General features: G+C 38.8%; 1 protein-coding gene across 1 annotated transcript in view; it reads right to left on the reverse strand.

The window, feature by feature from the left end:
* Window positions 1-524: 524 nt before the first annotated feature.
* LAPTM4B (lysosomal protein transmembrane 4 beta) overlaps window positions 525-17,698 on the reverse strand; it is a 44,984-nt gene continuing 27,810 nt past the window's right edge. Inside the window, exons 5-7 of the mRNA XM_088149098.1 lie at window positions 14,393-14,491; window positions 8,528-8,623; window positions 525-4,649 (exon numbers count right to left, since the gene is read on the reverse strand). Of these exons, the coding sequence (XP_088005224.1) occupies window positions 4,572-4,649; window positions 8,528-8,623; window positions 14,393-14,491 (273 nt within the window). The 3' untranslated portion in view covers window positions 525-4,571. The remainder of the gene's footprint in view (window positions 4,650-8,527; window positions 8,624-14,392; window positions 14,492-17,698) is intronic.

Consider the following 17,698-nt stretch of genomic DNA (forward strand, 5'->3'; position numbering starts at 1 on the left):
GAGAAGTGCTGGGGGGAAGACCCCCAGCTCATTTGTCTCCTAGCTCTGTCTTCAGAAACAGCTTAAGCTATGAACAGGGGTGTCCATGGGATGGAGAGATTAAAAAATCCTCAAGATAGTGTACTAGAGGCTGCCATCTTGACTTTTTTGACCCTCCCTCCTGTGAACACCTTGACTGTCATTCCTCAAATCAACATTGATTGCAGTGGGAATTGAAAAGGGGGAGAAATAATGAAAGAAATAAAAGTATGGTGAAGGGGCATTAAACTACATAAATAGAAGAACTCCATCATAAGAGTTGATTTTACATTTGTATTCCACCTTCCCTCTAGGAGCCAAGGCAATGTATGTGAGGATCCTACATCATTTTACGTTAACAACAGCAACTCTGAGATAGATTGGCCCCAAATCATCATCTCTCAGATGACTCACTCAATGATTTATAGTTGAATAGAACTTCAACTCAGATCTTTCTGATCTGATACTTGTATTAATAAGGACATTTATTGAAACGTGCAAACATATGAGGAAATAATCCTTTTATTAGAGATAATTTTACCACAAGTTTTGAATGAGAAATATGTATACTTTCATACAGATGTTTTAAAATTTCACAAAATAAAAATAGTAAACCAAAATGAACACCTAGCATAACATCCAGCCCAGGCAAACCAAAACTAAAGGAAATAGGAATTTAAATTGGCTGTAAGGCCTAATCCAGTGTAATAGTGATCTGCGTAACAAAAGAAAAACCTATTACAGTGGAACCTCAGTTCACGAACTTAATTGGTTCCGTGACTCTGGTTGCGACCCAAATTGGTCGCGACCCGAAGCAAATTTTCCCATAAGGTTCAATGTAATTACCGTTAATCTGTTCTGGTGTGGAGGACAGGGAGGCGGCTATTGCTTGGAGGGAGAGTCCCCCTCCCTACGACCACATGTCAGGAGCGGGAAAATGGCCGCGGATCGTGTCACGGGAGGGAAAATGGCTGCGGATCCTGTTTGTGACCCGATCCGGCGTTCGCGAATGAAGGCAAAATTTTGCGACCGGAGCTGTTCGTGACCCGAATTGGTCGTGAACAGAAGCGTTCGTGATCCGAGGCACCACTGTATGTGGAGAATTCCTGGTCAGTGCATTGATTTAGCAAGTAGGATACACTTCATTGCCTAATCAGCAAGTTAGCACATAATTACAAATTGCCTGCACTGGAAGTGTGGGCATCTATCAGTTCTTTCTTTTAAATCACCCAAGGAGGAACAAATTTGCTGTTTCCAGTGCTCTCATTCCATTACCCACCAGTTCTGTTTCCCAGTTCCACAAACATTTCAAAAACTGTTGGGGAAAAATGGAAGATTATGTGAGTGTGACTAGAACTGAACCTTTGATGTACTGCATTTAAGGCATGTGTTCTACCAACGATTTTCAACAGCTGGGATAAATATATAATCTGTTTTATGCATAGGCCAAATGGAGAAGTGTCCTGGAACAATTGTCCCCAGCTTCTTCATAATCTTTTTTTTGAGTTTACATATCACAGCCAGCCACAATCTGGCTTTCTTAATGTTGGCATGTGTACAAAGCCAACTGTGGTTCATTTAAGCAAACTATGGCTTAGTGTAATGCATGAACCTCTCAGAAAGGGAGAGGGATTCCATTTTTAAGGAATGAAAAGTAAACAATAATTCTATTGATTTATAGCTTTCTGATTATATTCCAACTTCTCAGGCAAACCTACACCAGTATGTTTAAGAAACACAGGTTTGAAATCAGTAGGATTGAAGATAGTCATATTTATGTTTAACTGATTTAATGGTTCCCTTGTAAGAATGATGTTATTAACTTATTCTTTCAGTCAATGTGTATGCTGCCTCAGTCATGAAGGCAACTCTAGGCAGCTTATTTATGAGTATTCGAAATAACATAATGAGACATGGAAATAATGGCCTACCGTATAAGGTTGTTACGAAGTTATATGATAATGGCTGTAAGACATATTGAAAGCATTAGTATTACTACTTGCCACAGTCCCAGGCATTAGCACTGTCACTGGACTTATCCAAATGCAAACAAATAGGAGTGTTAAATTCTTACACTAAAGCAGACAGCAGAACCCACACAGAATGATGTGGTCAAGGTAACCATTAAGAGTGCTCTTTCCAGCATTAGTACAGGGACCCTAAAATGGCATATTTAATTTCCCAAAACATCACAAACATTTTGACTGCTCAGTTAGCTTTCACTTAGACAAAGTGACTGAAATAATGGATAGTCTGATCCAAAGTCACAGAGGATATGAGCATTACCCTTGATTTCAGTGGGGGAGGGAAGGATTTTGAAAAGTTGTTTAAAACATCTATTTAAATCAATGATATTTAAACACTGTCTGTTCCCATTATTCGTAACTGCTGAGCAGGATTCCTTAAGTAGGCAAAAGGATATTGCTAGAACTTTGACAGCAGGAAAATGAATAGCTTGACCTCAGGATAAAGAAACCTGAAGCACTATACAGATAGTCCTCGCTTAACAATGGTTCATTTAATGGCAGTTCAAAGTTACGATGGCCTCAGAAAAAGTGCTTTACAACCTGTACTCGCACTTACGACTGTCACAAACCGTTGCATTATCCCCCACGGTCAAGTGATTGTGATTTGTGATATTTTTTAACATCAGTTGTTAAGCAAATCATCATGGTTGTTAAGTGAATTCTGGCAAAAAAGTCCATTGGATAAGCTGGATTTGTTTAACGACCATGTGATTTGCTTAACAACTGTGGTGATTTGCTTAATGACCATCATAAAAATGGTCGTAAAATCAGGTCTGGTTATGTGGTGACTCACTTAATGACTGTCCCACTCAACCACCAATTTTCCAGTCCCTATTGTGGTCGTTAAGTGAGGACAACCTGTATTAGAGATTGGCTCAATTTGCCCTTGAGGGAGTAGATTAAATGTCTTGATCTGTAGTTCCCAGCCTGGCACCCTCCCACTGTTTTAAATTGCAACTCTTTTCATATCCTCCAGTCAGCACAGTGGCTGGCTATTCCAGCTGGGGATAATGGGAACTGTGGTTCAGTTTTTATGGAAACATCAGACTGAAGAAAGCCGCTGTCAGCTAAGACCATACTGGAACACATCAAATTTAGTCCATCCTATAAGACAGTTCACCTTTAAACAACTTTCCTTTTTACTTTACACAAAAATCACCTTCTCATGTGATTGTGTTGAGTTCTTGGGTATGAGATCCTCAAGATTTCACACAATTTGCTCAGGCAGTTTAGAGATGAAGCAATTTTGGCTATTCATGTTTAATTATTTGGGGAGAAGACTGCAGGATGCTGTTGGATGCTTGAAGAGCTGACTGGTAACCAAGCCCTGCTGTAAAGAAACTTTTAAGATGTTGAGCCAAGGTTTCTACCTCTTCCTCTATAACACGGAGATGATTTGCAGTAATTTTTTATCAGTGCTGTGCTGTAAAGTGGCTCTGGAAAAATGTGGGAATTGACACAGGATCAGGAGCTACAAGGGAATGAGGAGAGTGACATTCTTCTATCCCTGATTAGAAATAATAGTAGACAATTGAAAAAATGAAAGTTATGTTGTAAACCTAGAGTAAGAGCTTAAAGCAACTTTATATGTATATCTGTTGTAAAAGAAAGTTGGAAGTCACTTTTCTTTTGCGTTTCTTTTTCTTTCTGCACTTTTGATCTTGTTTTCTTTTTCATTCTTTTCTACTTTCTACTTTTTCTCTTTTCTACTTTCTATCTTAATTAGTTCTTGTTTTTATCTCATTATTTTAAAAAAACCTAATAAAGTTATTTCAGAAAAAAAAAGAGACACTTTTTTGTTCCCCAAAAGGGAGTCTGAGCCTGTCCATTCTATGAACAGAAAGAGCCATTCAGTTTACACATGGATGAACAATATTTAAGAATGCGACATGGCTGCCTGAAGAACCATGGGATCCCTCTTAATGACCTATGATTTCTGGAATAGCAGGGCCATAATGTTGTTCTATTTTTTTTAAGTTGGGGGGGTTAGAGTAGGAAAAGGAACATATGTCCCTATTTGTGGGGGAGGGAGATAAATAATGTTTTTCTCTGCCCTTGATCCACCCTACAGCCTGAAATTCCTCTGAAATTTGGTCATTTTGCCTCCAAACGTCAACAGTGTGATATAAGCTGCTGGTGGGGAGGGTGATGTGACTACAGTTTGCCTGCCTCTGGATTAATGGAAGGGTAAATCTAAATGCAGCTGAGAGATGTAAGTTGAGACATGATTCTTCCTACTGATTTGGAAATTCTGCAATTTAAACTAGCAAAACTTCCACACACAGGTAGGGTGGGACTAAAAATACAGGTTACATGAAGAAAAAACCTACAGTGCGATTATAGTAAACTTTGTTAAACCAAGCCAGTTCAGTGATGTTTTAGGCAAAAGAAAAAAACACAAAACACATTTTTAAAATAATCTATAAATAAATCTGGGATCTTGCACGTCCATCTTGAAAGTGAAAGGATCTATTGCTTGGATGTTCTGAAAAGTAATATGATTGGTTCTTTCGGTGCACTTCACACTTAGGCAGACACATAAGGAGGAGGAGGAGGATCTTTGCCCGGGCCATTTCCAGGGTCATCATATGATGGCAACAGCACCTGAGGAGAAAGAAAGATGATTCTGAAAAATGTATGGTTAAAAGCAGGGGTTCTCAGAAGCCCCACTTGAGTGGGCTGATAATCACCAAAAAATGGAAGAGCCCACATACAGAACAATTACTACTGGGGAAAAAAGTCAACTTTTATAAGGAGAGTGTTTCTTTTAACAGGAAAATTAATTGATGAATAACGTTTTTTAAAACCAAAACATTTTAATCTGTAACTTTCCAGTATACCCTCAGACCATTTTCCTACAACTCCTCCCTCTTCAGAGCATTTTCAACTATTGTTCACAGACATTACTGGGTAGAAATAACACTTTCACAGTTCATAGATGCTGTATAGTCAGTCCTTTTGTGTTGTATATATATTCCTGCTTTGTAAATTTAACACATGCCAGTGATCCACAGGGTTGCAAGTTAAATCAGTAGACCCCTCAATCTTAAACAATGTTGTGGGACTTTTCATATTTTCACAAAGGTGCAGATCTTTGCAAACCATCTTCAGCCTTGAATTACAACCAGGAAGATCTCATTTCTTTTTTAATTACTTCTGAAAAAGAGCTCGCACTTTCAGGAATTTTGAAAGAAATGGGGCAGAGGAAGATGTCTTCTACATTGTCATATGCAGTTGTGGATTTAGCTAGTAGATCTATAACTTTGGAGCCAAGGAACCTAAAGCTGATTTGCAGCATCACACATTAAAACAAGACTCAGTGGAGCAATTTCAGAACGGAAATGGTTCAAGAACAAGCCAATTCAAACTGGAATACAGCAAATAGTCCCTACAGGTGGTTTCCATATGTTTTGATCAGTGAAATTGGCTCAAATAAAACTCTGCACATTGGTTGTGGACTTTTTTGTTTTGTTTTGTTAAATCACTGTTGTGTTACAGAAGACATTCTTTTCACACCAGCACATCTGGGATGAGCACTTAGCAGCAGCAGGAAGCCGTTATTTCTCAGTCAAATGTCACAGTGCAAACATGGAAAGGCAAATCATTGAACTGACTGCCAAATGAACTTCAGCCTTTTCCAGCTCTGATGATAATGATATCTGAGATAGCAAGTGTGCAAGCTAAAGACCATCAGCAGATGAACTCAGTGTTGGAATTTCTGCATTAGGTTCCCCAACTTTTAGGTGATGGTGTAGCTGGCCCTTCAGTTTGAAATGTTGACTGAGGCAGCTGGTGATTTGGAGCACCAGTCCACCTTCCACTGAGGAGTAGCAACGTGCTAGAATGAGACTTGTGAAGCTCTTGAGAAATGCTGCTGAGGGACTTCCAGGGAAGCAATGGCAGACTGAAGACGGCTCCACATTTAGTGGAGCCAATGACCACAGCAGAATGAGGAGACAGTGAATGGATCGCCGCCTCAGAATTCCTCTCCGGATAAAGGGGAGGAACTGGGATTGCCCACAAGCACTCCATACAAAGGCTTCCCATGAAGAGGCCATAAAATAGTGGCCTCCGGTGGGTTTAAGAGCTCTGGAAGCTGAGGGAAAGTCAGCTTTGCCCAAGCCATGGTTCAAACAGACACTGGGTTTGCCCATTTCCTTTCTTAATTACTTCTGGAAATTGCTTGTTAACTGCTTTTTTGATATTCAGAACTTGATGACATGGCGTAATATGTCATGTGTTGTTGTTCATCTGAGGTTGTATTTACCTACTTCTGAGAACTGCTAAGGACCAGATGACTTTTATGATGTCCTGATACCTAAAACCACAGAACTCAAAGAGGGTGTGCTTTCTTTTTCACACGACTGTCCATTCAGTGTTGGTGGGAGACAAGAGATCTGCCAAGACCTCTGCACTGCCGAGTGCCTTAGAGATCTTTCTTCTCTCCACGCCTTTTGAACAGCTACCCAAAACCACATTTTCAGCAGCTGCACCCTGCTGGCAGAGATTTGGTCAGCTTTCTCCCTCTTGGGCTTTAGCAAAATTGTGAAGACCTACCTGTTCTTAGACATGAAAAGGGTATGTTGCAACTGAAGCTGGTTTTTGTGTTTTGTTTTGCTCCTTTTGTTGTTATATATATTTGAGGGTTTGGGATAATCATTTTATATGTTGATACTGTGAGCCACCACAGCTCTGGGAACGGGCACCATACAAGCAAAGTGAATGAATAAATGAGCAAGCAACCATTATTGAATATTTCACAGGACTTAGAACATAGTTTTTCAAGAGTCTATCTGAAATACATAAACTATGGACAGCTGGAGCTATTTCTTAATAAAATATCATCGGTCAAATAGTACGGCCCAGTTTGTCTTCCTGCTTAACTGTGCAGGAAGCAACCCTCTCTGGAGCAGTTACAGATGGAAGTGGACTGCCCAGAGATAATTTATAGCTTTGAATTCTCTGTGTTGCCAAAGCATTCCCCAGAAGACATGCAGTGTGTGAGAGAATATATAGCTGCCTACATATAGAGACAATACTAACTTTTAGAAAACAGAAGAACTCTCTCTAGACAAAGAACATGCATTTATCAGGGGAAGTGACATATAAAATATACAGTGTACTGTGGCAGGATCATCTGGGAGTCATTACAAAGACATCTCCAAGAAATGGGTTTACTGGGTCTATTTCAGAGCACATTTTAAGGGAAAATGTCTATGTTCCTGGATCTTCCATATCAGGGTGTGGACAGTTCTGGGAATTGAAGCAAAAGGATTTAATTGCACTGTTACTTCTGAATCCAGAACATTCTGAAATTTACAATGCTATCACTGATCATACTCTTTTTGTTTAAGACTTCCCAGGCTTAAGAACAGACTCTTTTGGGGGAAGAAGGGGAACAGACTGTAGATATTCCTGCTCTTCATAGGAACCAGCACCTACTGATAGAGATCCAGTTCAGAGTTGATAGGCCAACTGGAAGCCAGTATTGGGTGTTGTCATCCCAACATTTTTGGAGAATGCAAGATTCAGGATGCCTGCTATAAGATTTTTTTAAAGTCCCATTTACCCTAATATCTACTTCAGCATCAAGGTTGGAACAAGTTACGATCTGAAATTTTAGTTTGATGTTTTGTTAAGTGTTGGCTTGTTCCAATTCTGATATTCAAAACTTCAGGTTTAGATAAAAGGCATGTAACAGATCATTAACTAGGAAATGCTAAATAACGGCATGCAGAAAAGAGAATAAGGGAAGCAGCAGCAGAAGGATGGGCAACATAAGAACAAGGCTTGGGCACATCTTGGCAGGTAAGGATCTCTCTCTCTCTCTGAACAATGCAACTGTAAATATAAGACCATTGAAAGTATCCTGTCAGATCTGGGTTTAAACACCAACCTAAGCCATAGTATACTTCATTTGTTTTTGATTTAATGTACTATGAGCCATTATGGTTTATAACCAAAGATTCATGGCCAAGTGCAGTGTCTGAACCACATTAATTTGGGATTATTCAACAAACCATGGTTAAAATCAAATCATGGCTTAACAGTACATGAACTTACTATAAAGATCTTTTAGTCAGTATCTTGTTACTAGTAATGGCCAACCAGGTGTCTTTGTGAAGCCTAAGCATGACACAGGAAGACAAAAGCATTCCCTGGCGATGTTCCCAAACATACATTATCCAGAACTACGGACAGTTTCTCCAGAGATGAAGATTTAACTTAGTAACTGATCTTTCCTTGGTGAACAGATCCAATCCAGAGCCCGGTGAAAGTGATGTCTGATGTGGGCAACTTGTTTTCTCAGCATAAGAGGACCCATCATTCCCCTATAAGTACCCAGGAAAGCAGCAGCTATGCTGGTCAAAGGTTGCATCACTGAAGGTTCCCATCCCATTGGATTTTGTACCATCCAAAACAGGTCTTCCCATCCAAACTCAGGAAACTCTCAAAGCCCCAGTCAACCCCAACAAGCTTACCGCTGTGTCATTAGTAGTAATATAGACCAGGACATCGGAGTTGTTTCTGTTATTAATGTAGCGATAACAGTTCCATACACAACTGATCAAATAGGCCTGGAAGGAAAATGGGTGGAGAAGAGGAAGAAGACATATGTTAAACTATGCACTAAATTTCTTCACCACTGTGCAGCCTTCTCAAACTCTGGCACCTTCAGCTATGACTGTGCTGGCCTAGGACTTCTGGGAGGGTACTCTAATTGGAGAAGCTGCCATAATGCGTTATATGCTGCTTAAGAGATTTCTTTTTTCCATTCTGTCTTGTTTCCAAAAGCCAACTGTGCAGAACGTTGGTTAGTATAGATGAATCACAAAGCTCCTCTCCTTTCACGGGAGCAGTTTTGCACTTATTTAAAATAGTTAAATTTAACAAAAAAGATCTTTAAAATAACACATTAAAAATAGGGTTAGGCCAAGACTGGAATGTTGGGAGTGAAAATAGCAAAACAACTATTTAAATCATTATAGACAAGTGCCTTTGCTCACAGTAAAAAGGCTGTAGTAAGTTCCCTTTGAAAATTAATCTGGATATTCTCCTTCCTATTTTACATGCATATCAAGGCTTCAAATATTTCCTTGTGAGGATTAATCTCATTGTAAATTTGCTTGCAAGGATTAATGAGATCTAGTGATATAAACCAGAGCCAATGGAATATACACACTCTTTTAAAAGTCACAAAAATGTGCACAGTCATAGCACTCCAAATCTACACTTTTTCCGTCTTTTTCTTTGAAAGCCAGACTCACAAGGGTTTCTTTTTTAAAATAAGAACTTCATTAAGTTATAAAAGCATAAAGATAAAAGCAAACAAGAACTAATAATCGAAGAGATAAATAGAGAACAAGAAAGTTAGAAATAAAGAATACAAAAGTGATGAAAAGTAAAGAAAGGAAAGGAAAAATTACAAAAAGAATGACTTCTGACCTCTTATACAGCAGATATAGATAAATCATACAGTGACCTCTTACTCTAAAGCTACATCGTAACACATGTATTTTGTATAACTTATTTTAACTAATCATCAAATCCATAAATCATAATTTCATTTTTTTCTGTCTCTTGCAAAAAGTCCAAAAGGGGCTTCCAATTGGCTCACAAGGGTTTCTAATTAAAAAACAAACACCGACAGCTCACCCACAACTGACACCTGGTACAGCCATCACCCACCACATGTATCTGAGAATATGATCTACTAAATTCAGTAAGCTAGCAAAACCAGATGCCTTGGAGATTTACACACCAACACACCACCCACATAAATGCAGAACTATATTGAAATGGCAATTCTTTTTGTCTACCTCTTCCCTGCTGATCTGTCCTTAAAAGCCTTTCATTCTGCTGAAAGACCTTTAAGTTGCCATGAACTGCTTTTATAGTGCATAAAAGGGTATGCTTTGGTCCCGTCTGCTAGGGACTTACGCTTGGTGGGTCCTAGGAGGTGGGCCTTCTCTGCCATGGCGCCCACCTTATGGAACATTCTGCTCCCCCCCCACACACACACACATGCAAAGGGAGGAGAGTTCCATCCTTGTTATTGTTCTGTAAGTCCCTCAAGACCTGGCTATGTCAGCAAGCCTGGGGTCCCAGGGGACTGGCGACATTTTAAGATGCCTCCATCACTGTTAATATCTACTCTCTCCTGTGCCTGGTGGTTTGTACTTTCAATAATTGATTGTTTTATATTTTTAATAATGCTTGTTTTTAAATGTTTATTGGTTTATTTAATTGCCGTACACTGCCCAGAGTACCCTATGCAAAAAGTAGGGCATTTTGTTTCTTTTGGTGTGTATCGGGGAATGGGACACATATGAACCTGAGAGTTGCTACAACTCATTGATTTTGCCGAACTTCGGCTACCAGTTTCAAAACATAAAAACATGGCAGCAAAAAGATGCAGAAACTCCTTTAACTGTTTGCTGCCATCTAGCGGTTCTTCTTTTTTTTGCAGCTGAGACCTTTTGGGGTGGGGGGTGCCTTTAAGTCGGTCATCTCTCCTGGTGACTGCCTGGACAAGTCCCTGCAGTTCTCTTGGCAAGGTTTTTCAGAAGTGGTTTGCCATTGCCTCCTTTCCTGGGTTGAGAGAGAGGGACTGGCCCAAGGTCACCCAGCTGGTTTCGTGCCTAAGGCAGCACTAGAACTCACAGCCTCCCAGTTTCTAGCCTAGTACTTTTAACTAGTACAACGAACCAGCTCTCCAGTTGAGATCAGGCAATCTTAATCTGAAAAATCCTATTCCACAAAATTATTTGAGTAGGAAATATCAGCAATTATCAAACCCTTGGAACTTTTAAAAACACAACCAAGTGTGTTTTCCTTGCTCTTCCATTCCATTCCAAACAAACGAACATTCTATTAACAAAGTCCAGGAGCCCATTTAAAAAGTCAGAGGATTTATTTCAGTTTTCTCCCTTTTCTAAAACAGCAATTGTTTTTTATCTTACTAACCTTTTCCCTTTACCAATGTTAACATTACGGTAATCTCTTAAACATGATTAAGTATAATATTAATTAGCATATACTGGCTCAGTGGAATCATTTATTTTTGGATTAAGCAAATGCAATCTGCTGAATGTTTTAAAAAACGCTGCAGAAGAAAGTAAGGATGGCCAAACATAAAAGATCTCCATGTACAGGAAACCACAAAGCAGTGCTGTGTGTCTTGCCAAAGATTAATAAGATCCAGTGGTTAGTTTTACAAAGCTTTAAAGGGCCACTAACACAGCACAAGGCTTCAATAGATGACTTAAACAATAACAAAATTAAAAATCATCTTTAATAAAAGAAAGTAAATAATACTTCAAAGAAGATTATTTTCCTTATCTCCATGACCCCCAAAGTATAGAACAATCCATCTCATTTTCCAAGAAGAGAAGGTATCAATCAAAACTTTCCCTAATTCAAAATTACTTTTCAAGATACAGATGGCCAAGTAATCAGCGGATGGCAGACAACTGAATGAGACTGGAGCAAATGAAAATTTGAACAAACAACTAAAGTAGGAGGCAAGTGACTTTAAGAATAACCCTGATGAGAACAAGAGTTGAGGTTTATAGGTCCCTAAATACAAAATGAGCCAAAAGTGCAAGGTGGTTGCAAAGAAGCCTAAACCTTCCGCATCAGGAGAAACATCATATCCAAGATTCGTAAGTAGTATTCAGTCTGAATAACTTGCACCCAAGAGGTGAAGAGAAATCACAATGGGGTTATAAATTAATTGCACTAATAATTTCATCATGAAAAACAAGGAGAGAAAACAATAGCAAAGTGGAGAAGAGCGATAAAAAATCTTCAAGTATCTATACATCATTGTATAAATAAGAAGTTAATTACAGTTATATATTACTGTGAGCAGATTTTAGGATGGTGAAGAGCAAAATGTATAGGCACAAAATAGCTAATAAGTTCCCTGACAACCACCTCTAGCCCTCTTACTACCCTTGTTTCCAAACAAAGCATTGTGCTGCTTTCACTCACTAATTTTATTTTCTAACACTGCTTATCAGACTTTTGTAAGACTCTGCCATAGGCTGGCATTTCACTGTGCAGCATGTTAACTCCCAATTTCATCTTTTTAATTAGAAGAAACTTTTTAAAAAATAAAATAAATCAGATGATGCAGGGAGACTAAGGGGCATCAAGGAAGAATCTGTGGGCATATTGGCACATGTTGGCACCACAGTCCCTGCCCTTGGTCCACACCCAACAAAAAGGAGTGGTTTTCTGCTTGCACAAGTAAGAGATGTTTCCCTTACAACTGGGGGCAACCCAAATCAATCTGGGAGGGCCACCCTCTAGATTTGAGGATTGCCCTGAGGAGAATATGGGGGAAGGAGGTAAATACATGTTACCACCAATTTATCTTCTATTAGTCTGTGACACACAGCAATTGTGGATACAATCAATATCACAAATTCTGGCAAGGGTTTCCAAACACTGCTTATTTTTGACATTGTGCATTGCAAATCCTGCCCAACGGTCCATAAGTAGGAAAGCAGCTACCGTATTTTTCTGAAAATAAGACGCCCCCATGTACAAGACGACCCCCACTTTTCCAACCCAAAATTAAGAAATCAATATTTTAAAGATAGCGCAGAACACATTTTTATTTAGTAATTAGTTAACATTGACCTGATACACTCGGTGGGAGGAGGTCCAAACCGTCTCTCTGCAGCTCTATTTCCAGGCTCTTTTGCATAACTGATTACATTCAAGCACGAGTGACTGCAGATAGCATGTCTCTGCAAACAGCCTTCCTCTAATTGGTTTGTTCAGCATCAGCTGACGTCAGTTACATCAGGCTTGTGATTGGAGGAAGTCTGTTTGGGAGACAAGCTATTTCACTCGTGATTGGAGGCTAGCAATAGGAGGAAGCCTCTCTGCAGAAACAAAGTATGGGCAGTTTTGCAACCGCGCGATTCTCGGCTGACTTCCTTGAATAAGACGCCCTTCAATTTTTAGGGTAAGGATTTTAGAAAAAAAGTATTGTCTTTTAGTCGGAAAAATACGGTAAATACTGACATCTCTATTCTGTTGATGATGGCCTGTATTTGTCTTTGTCTCATGACATTTAGGGCCTGGTTTAGACTACCGGATCTTGGCAATTCTTTCCAAAAGTGCCAATCCCCAAAGAAGCTAAACGCACCCTTAGACTATCTCACAATGAATGTCTTGAAGGATTTATATTAAGACTACCAGTGAGTTAAATCAAAATTTAATATAAAGAAGAGATAGATACTGTATTTTTTTTTTGAAAACAAGCTTGTTATATTTAAGTAATAGCATAATTCATTTAGATGGATCATTTAGATATGATTTGTGATATACATCTAAGTATTATTTAGATGTATATGGAATATAACCCCTTTTGAACAATGGGAGACATATGCCAAAGTCAAAATAGAAGGTAAGGAAGATTTAACTTGGAGACCAAAATTATGGGAGCACTGTTCAGCTCAGCACTGATCTATCAGAGGTGGCCACTTCTACCTGCCGCGTGCTTCTAGGCTCAGTGATTTCCTCTGTTACTTAAGATAGCGATAATTAAAAATAGGAATGAGCACAGAGATATTATACTTCTCATTTCAGTATGGGGAACAGGCATCACCTGCTATATGAATGGGGAATGAGACAACTTACTTGATGATGGCTTTTATCACACAGATCCCCTAAATCTACAAATAGGTATCAGCTTTATGCAAAGCACAAAGAATTCAAATTGGAACACTGACATACATACACCAGGCTTGTATTTCTCTCAGTCAGAGACAAAATAAGGACACAAGCAGTCTATTGAGCATATAGCTTACAACCATCTTTTCACAGTTTTTAAAAGACAGCTTTTGTAATGCCCACTGAAAGGCTTTCCCTGTCCCGAAACAATCAGTTCATCATCTTGGCCTACTTTCACCCTGAAAAGCAAAGCCACTGAATACAGCTCACCAGTCTGACACTTTTGAAATAAAAGCATGTTTTGCTGCTTTGCACATAACAACTCTAACAGCTCATTAGACTTCACCATCCTGGTACTGGTGGATTCAAACAGATATAGTTCCAATACAATTCATGGGCACCAGTTTAGGGGAAGGCTGGCTCGTTCTGTAAAATTCATAGGACACCCACATATGTGATTGTGACCCTGTTATCAAGCTAGGACATTGTTTTCCTTGCAATCCTTTGGATTTAGCCCCATTCTTGCTACAGTATTCCAGTTTCTCTGTGTTGGTCTGCAAATAACTTTTGCTGCAATTCCTGCCTTTTCCTATCTTTCCCAGTTCATATTGTTAAGTAGAAGGTGGGTAAAAATATGTTAATCGATGCATGCTTACCTTGAAAGCCAATGTGATACTTAAACAAAGAAGAAGAATGACAATTAGGCAGGTTGAATTCATTGACATAATCTCTTCCTTGTAGGGGAAGTTTGCAGGCTGAAAATTAAAAGGAAATTGTTAGCAATCTCATCAAACTTCCTGCTTTCTTTTTTAATATTTTACAGAGCAAAGTTTGTTTAATGTGGTTGTATCCTGTGAATATCAGGATATTTTTAAATTTCATGGCCATCCTGTCAGGCAGAGCAAGTTATTTGGTATGTGTGTGCCTTCGAGTCAGTGTTGACTCCTGGTGACTGCCTGGACTAGCCCCTGCAGTTTTCTTGGCAAGGTTTTTTGGAAGAGGTTTGCCATTGCCACCTGCCTAGGGCTGAGACAGAGTGACTGGCCCAAAGCCACCCAACAGGCTTCGTGCCTAAGGCAAGACTAAAACTCATGGTCTCCTAGTTTCTAACCCAATGCCTTAACCGCTACACCAAATTGGCTTTCAAGTTATTTGGTGCCACTCATTAATTCCACAGAGCCTGAAGTGGATTTTTGACCAAGTTCAACCAAATGTCCCTAAGTGAGACATTCCAGGCGAAACTGATCTCCAGTCTCCAACTCGATAATCTGGTAAGACAAGTAGAAAAGATTAGGAGACAAGCAGAGATAGCAGCCTATACCAAGGAGGAAAATAAGTTTCCAGAGCCATAAGATTTATTTGGAAACATCATTCAACCTTCTTAAATAAAAATATTGACACAAACTGGGAATAGTAATCTCCACAGCCCTAGAAGGACCATATTTACATAGTTGCATGGGATGGATGTGAGAGGAAGAAAAGATAGTGCCTGGGGAAAGAATACTTGCATAGGTCTCTAGGGAATTCGGTGCATCTTATATACCTAACCTTCCATTTCCAGTAAAAATAAAAAACCAAACTCCAGCAGAGTCTCTGGATGCTACAAAATTCTGTTCCATATGTTGAATTAAGTATGAATCATAGATTGGATTCACACATTGTACAAATTACACTAAATTGTAATTTGTTTGGTTTTGACTTAATCTGTTGCATAAATCCAGGCAGTTGTGATTCGTTCACTAAGTTGTGGCTAGAGTTCAGCAGTTAGGATATTGGGCAGGAATTTAAATCTCCACCCAGCTAAGACAGTGTTGAAATTGTCACTATCTCAATACCTAATCTGTCCCAAAGATTCTTTTGAGAATAAACTAAAGGAGCAGAAAGAACCATGTATCCTACTTTGAATTTCTTCTACAATGTATGCAATATAAATGTAATACACATATAATCATCTTCTTCATCTTAATCACACAATTGGAAGGGGCTATTTAGAGCACTAAGTCCAACCACTTCCCCATGCAGAAATCCAAGTTAAAGCATTTCTGACACATGCTTGAACATACCTATCATCTCTTTGTGTCATTGGTCCTACTATCGAAGTGCTCTTATTGTACCTAATATTCATTCCAAGTCTGCCTTCTTTTAACTTAAAACCCTTTTTCTGCACCCTGCCTCTGAGATAAGATCATTCATTATGATAAGGGTGATGACAGTGCTCTTGTCTATGACATCCTAGCAGCTATTAAAAAAAGTTATGTCTATGTCTCTTCTGAAGGGTCAACATTCTCAAGTTATTAATCTCTCTTCATGGGACTTAAGTTTTTAGTCCCTTGTTTATTCATGTCATTTTTCTGGAACCTGATCCACCTCATGTAAATCTTCATGTGATGGTCAGAACTGGACACAATGGTCATGGTGAAGTCTCATCCATAAAGAAGAAACTGCAACTCTTACTTGCGTGTATCTGTTTTTGTAACTTTACAAAGCAGTCAGAAGTGGTCTTCTATATTTGCATTTTAAATTACAGAATTCTGGAGGGAGAAAAGAAGTTCTTTTTCATTCCCAAAGACTGCAGCAATTATTTGATGTTTCTGCCAGATTCATTCAGACACAAATGTTTTTGTATGCCTTTCTCCTTTGCCAAGTGCTAGCAAGACATTTTCCTCATCTGGAGTTTCACTGAAGTGCACCAACTGTTTAGTCCCACCAGATGAAGTATAACAGACTGAAGATAAATATTATACAATAATGCTTTCACTTCTTTACTTAAAAAGAAACTGCGGTTATGTGCTGAACCAATATTTTTAATCACTCTTCACTTTGTTGGGAATACATATCTATTTTTGTAGGATGGCAGTTTTCTCTCTCTTTTCATACAAAACTTTGCCCAATTTCAACAATCTCTTAATTCATGCACATCCCTTATGGATGCTATTACATTAGATAGATTGAATTAAGGACCTTTGATCCAGAAAACTAAGCTCTAACTCAATTCTAACTCAAAACTAAACCTGGCAAGTCATATGTCAAGATTCATATTATCTCTCATGCTACCTCTGAAAGGTGCACTGGCCACTTCTGAACTGGGTATGGTCAGATGGTCCAAAGACATGTTCTGAACATGATGCAGCATTCCTGCTCAAGCTAAATTGATCTGGAGTTAAGTCAGTGTTCAGTGGAGACTAGTTGGGAATGCTAAGTGCACCAACTCAAAAGGAAGAGGGTCCTGTCTCTTCTGGAGGAGTCAAACTTACTGGAAAGTTTTAATTACTTGATGATATGTTTAGACCATATTGAAGAAATCCATGCTGAAGCTTAAAATTGAAAGTTTGTTCAACAGGTTTAAACATTTATTAAGAGCAAGACAGAAAAAAAACTTAAGAATAGCTACTACAGAATGACTCTCATTTTTTATGAGCATGTACTAATAGACAGCTTCTAACAGTAGTTAAGGCAGCAGCTAAATTGGGGAACAGCAAAAAAAAGTTACACAAGAAATATGAACATCCCAACACTCGACCCATTTCCCAGTCCAGGACAATATAATAATAATTCATTTATTACTGAATGCATACCCTGCCTTTCTGTTTATTCCAACACTCAAGGCAGCTTAAAACAATTAAAAATACAATGGATAAAACAAAATTAATCAAAATTAAAACCAGACTTAAAATTAACAACTAAAAGCTTACTGATCAAAGAAACTGGGTAGGTTCATAGCAGGAGAAGCAGCCCTGCAAACAATAAAGTCCTAAACCACTTAAGGCTTCAGAGGTTAGCACCAGCATCTTAACTTATGCTTGGTAGACAATTGGTAGTCTGTGCAGATCTTTTAGTACAGGCATCATATAATCCTTGTACCTTATGCTAGTCAGCAGCCCGGGTGTTGCATTTTGCACCAACTGTAATTTTCTAAGACTTTTCAAAGGTAACTCTACAAAAATTGCATTGTAGTAGTCAAG

The sequence above is a fragment of the Python bivittatus genome, unplaced genomic scaffold (genome assembly GCF_059951505.1).
Source record: "Python bivittatus isolate LINGU-HERP-01145 unplaced genomic scaffold, Pbiv_v1 ctg000590_np1212, whole genome shotgun sequence".
NCBI classification, from domain to species: Eukaryota; Metazoa; Chordata; class Lepidosauria; order Squamata; family Pythonidae; genus Python; species Python bivittatus.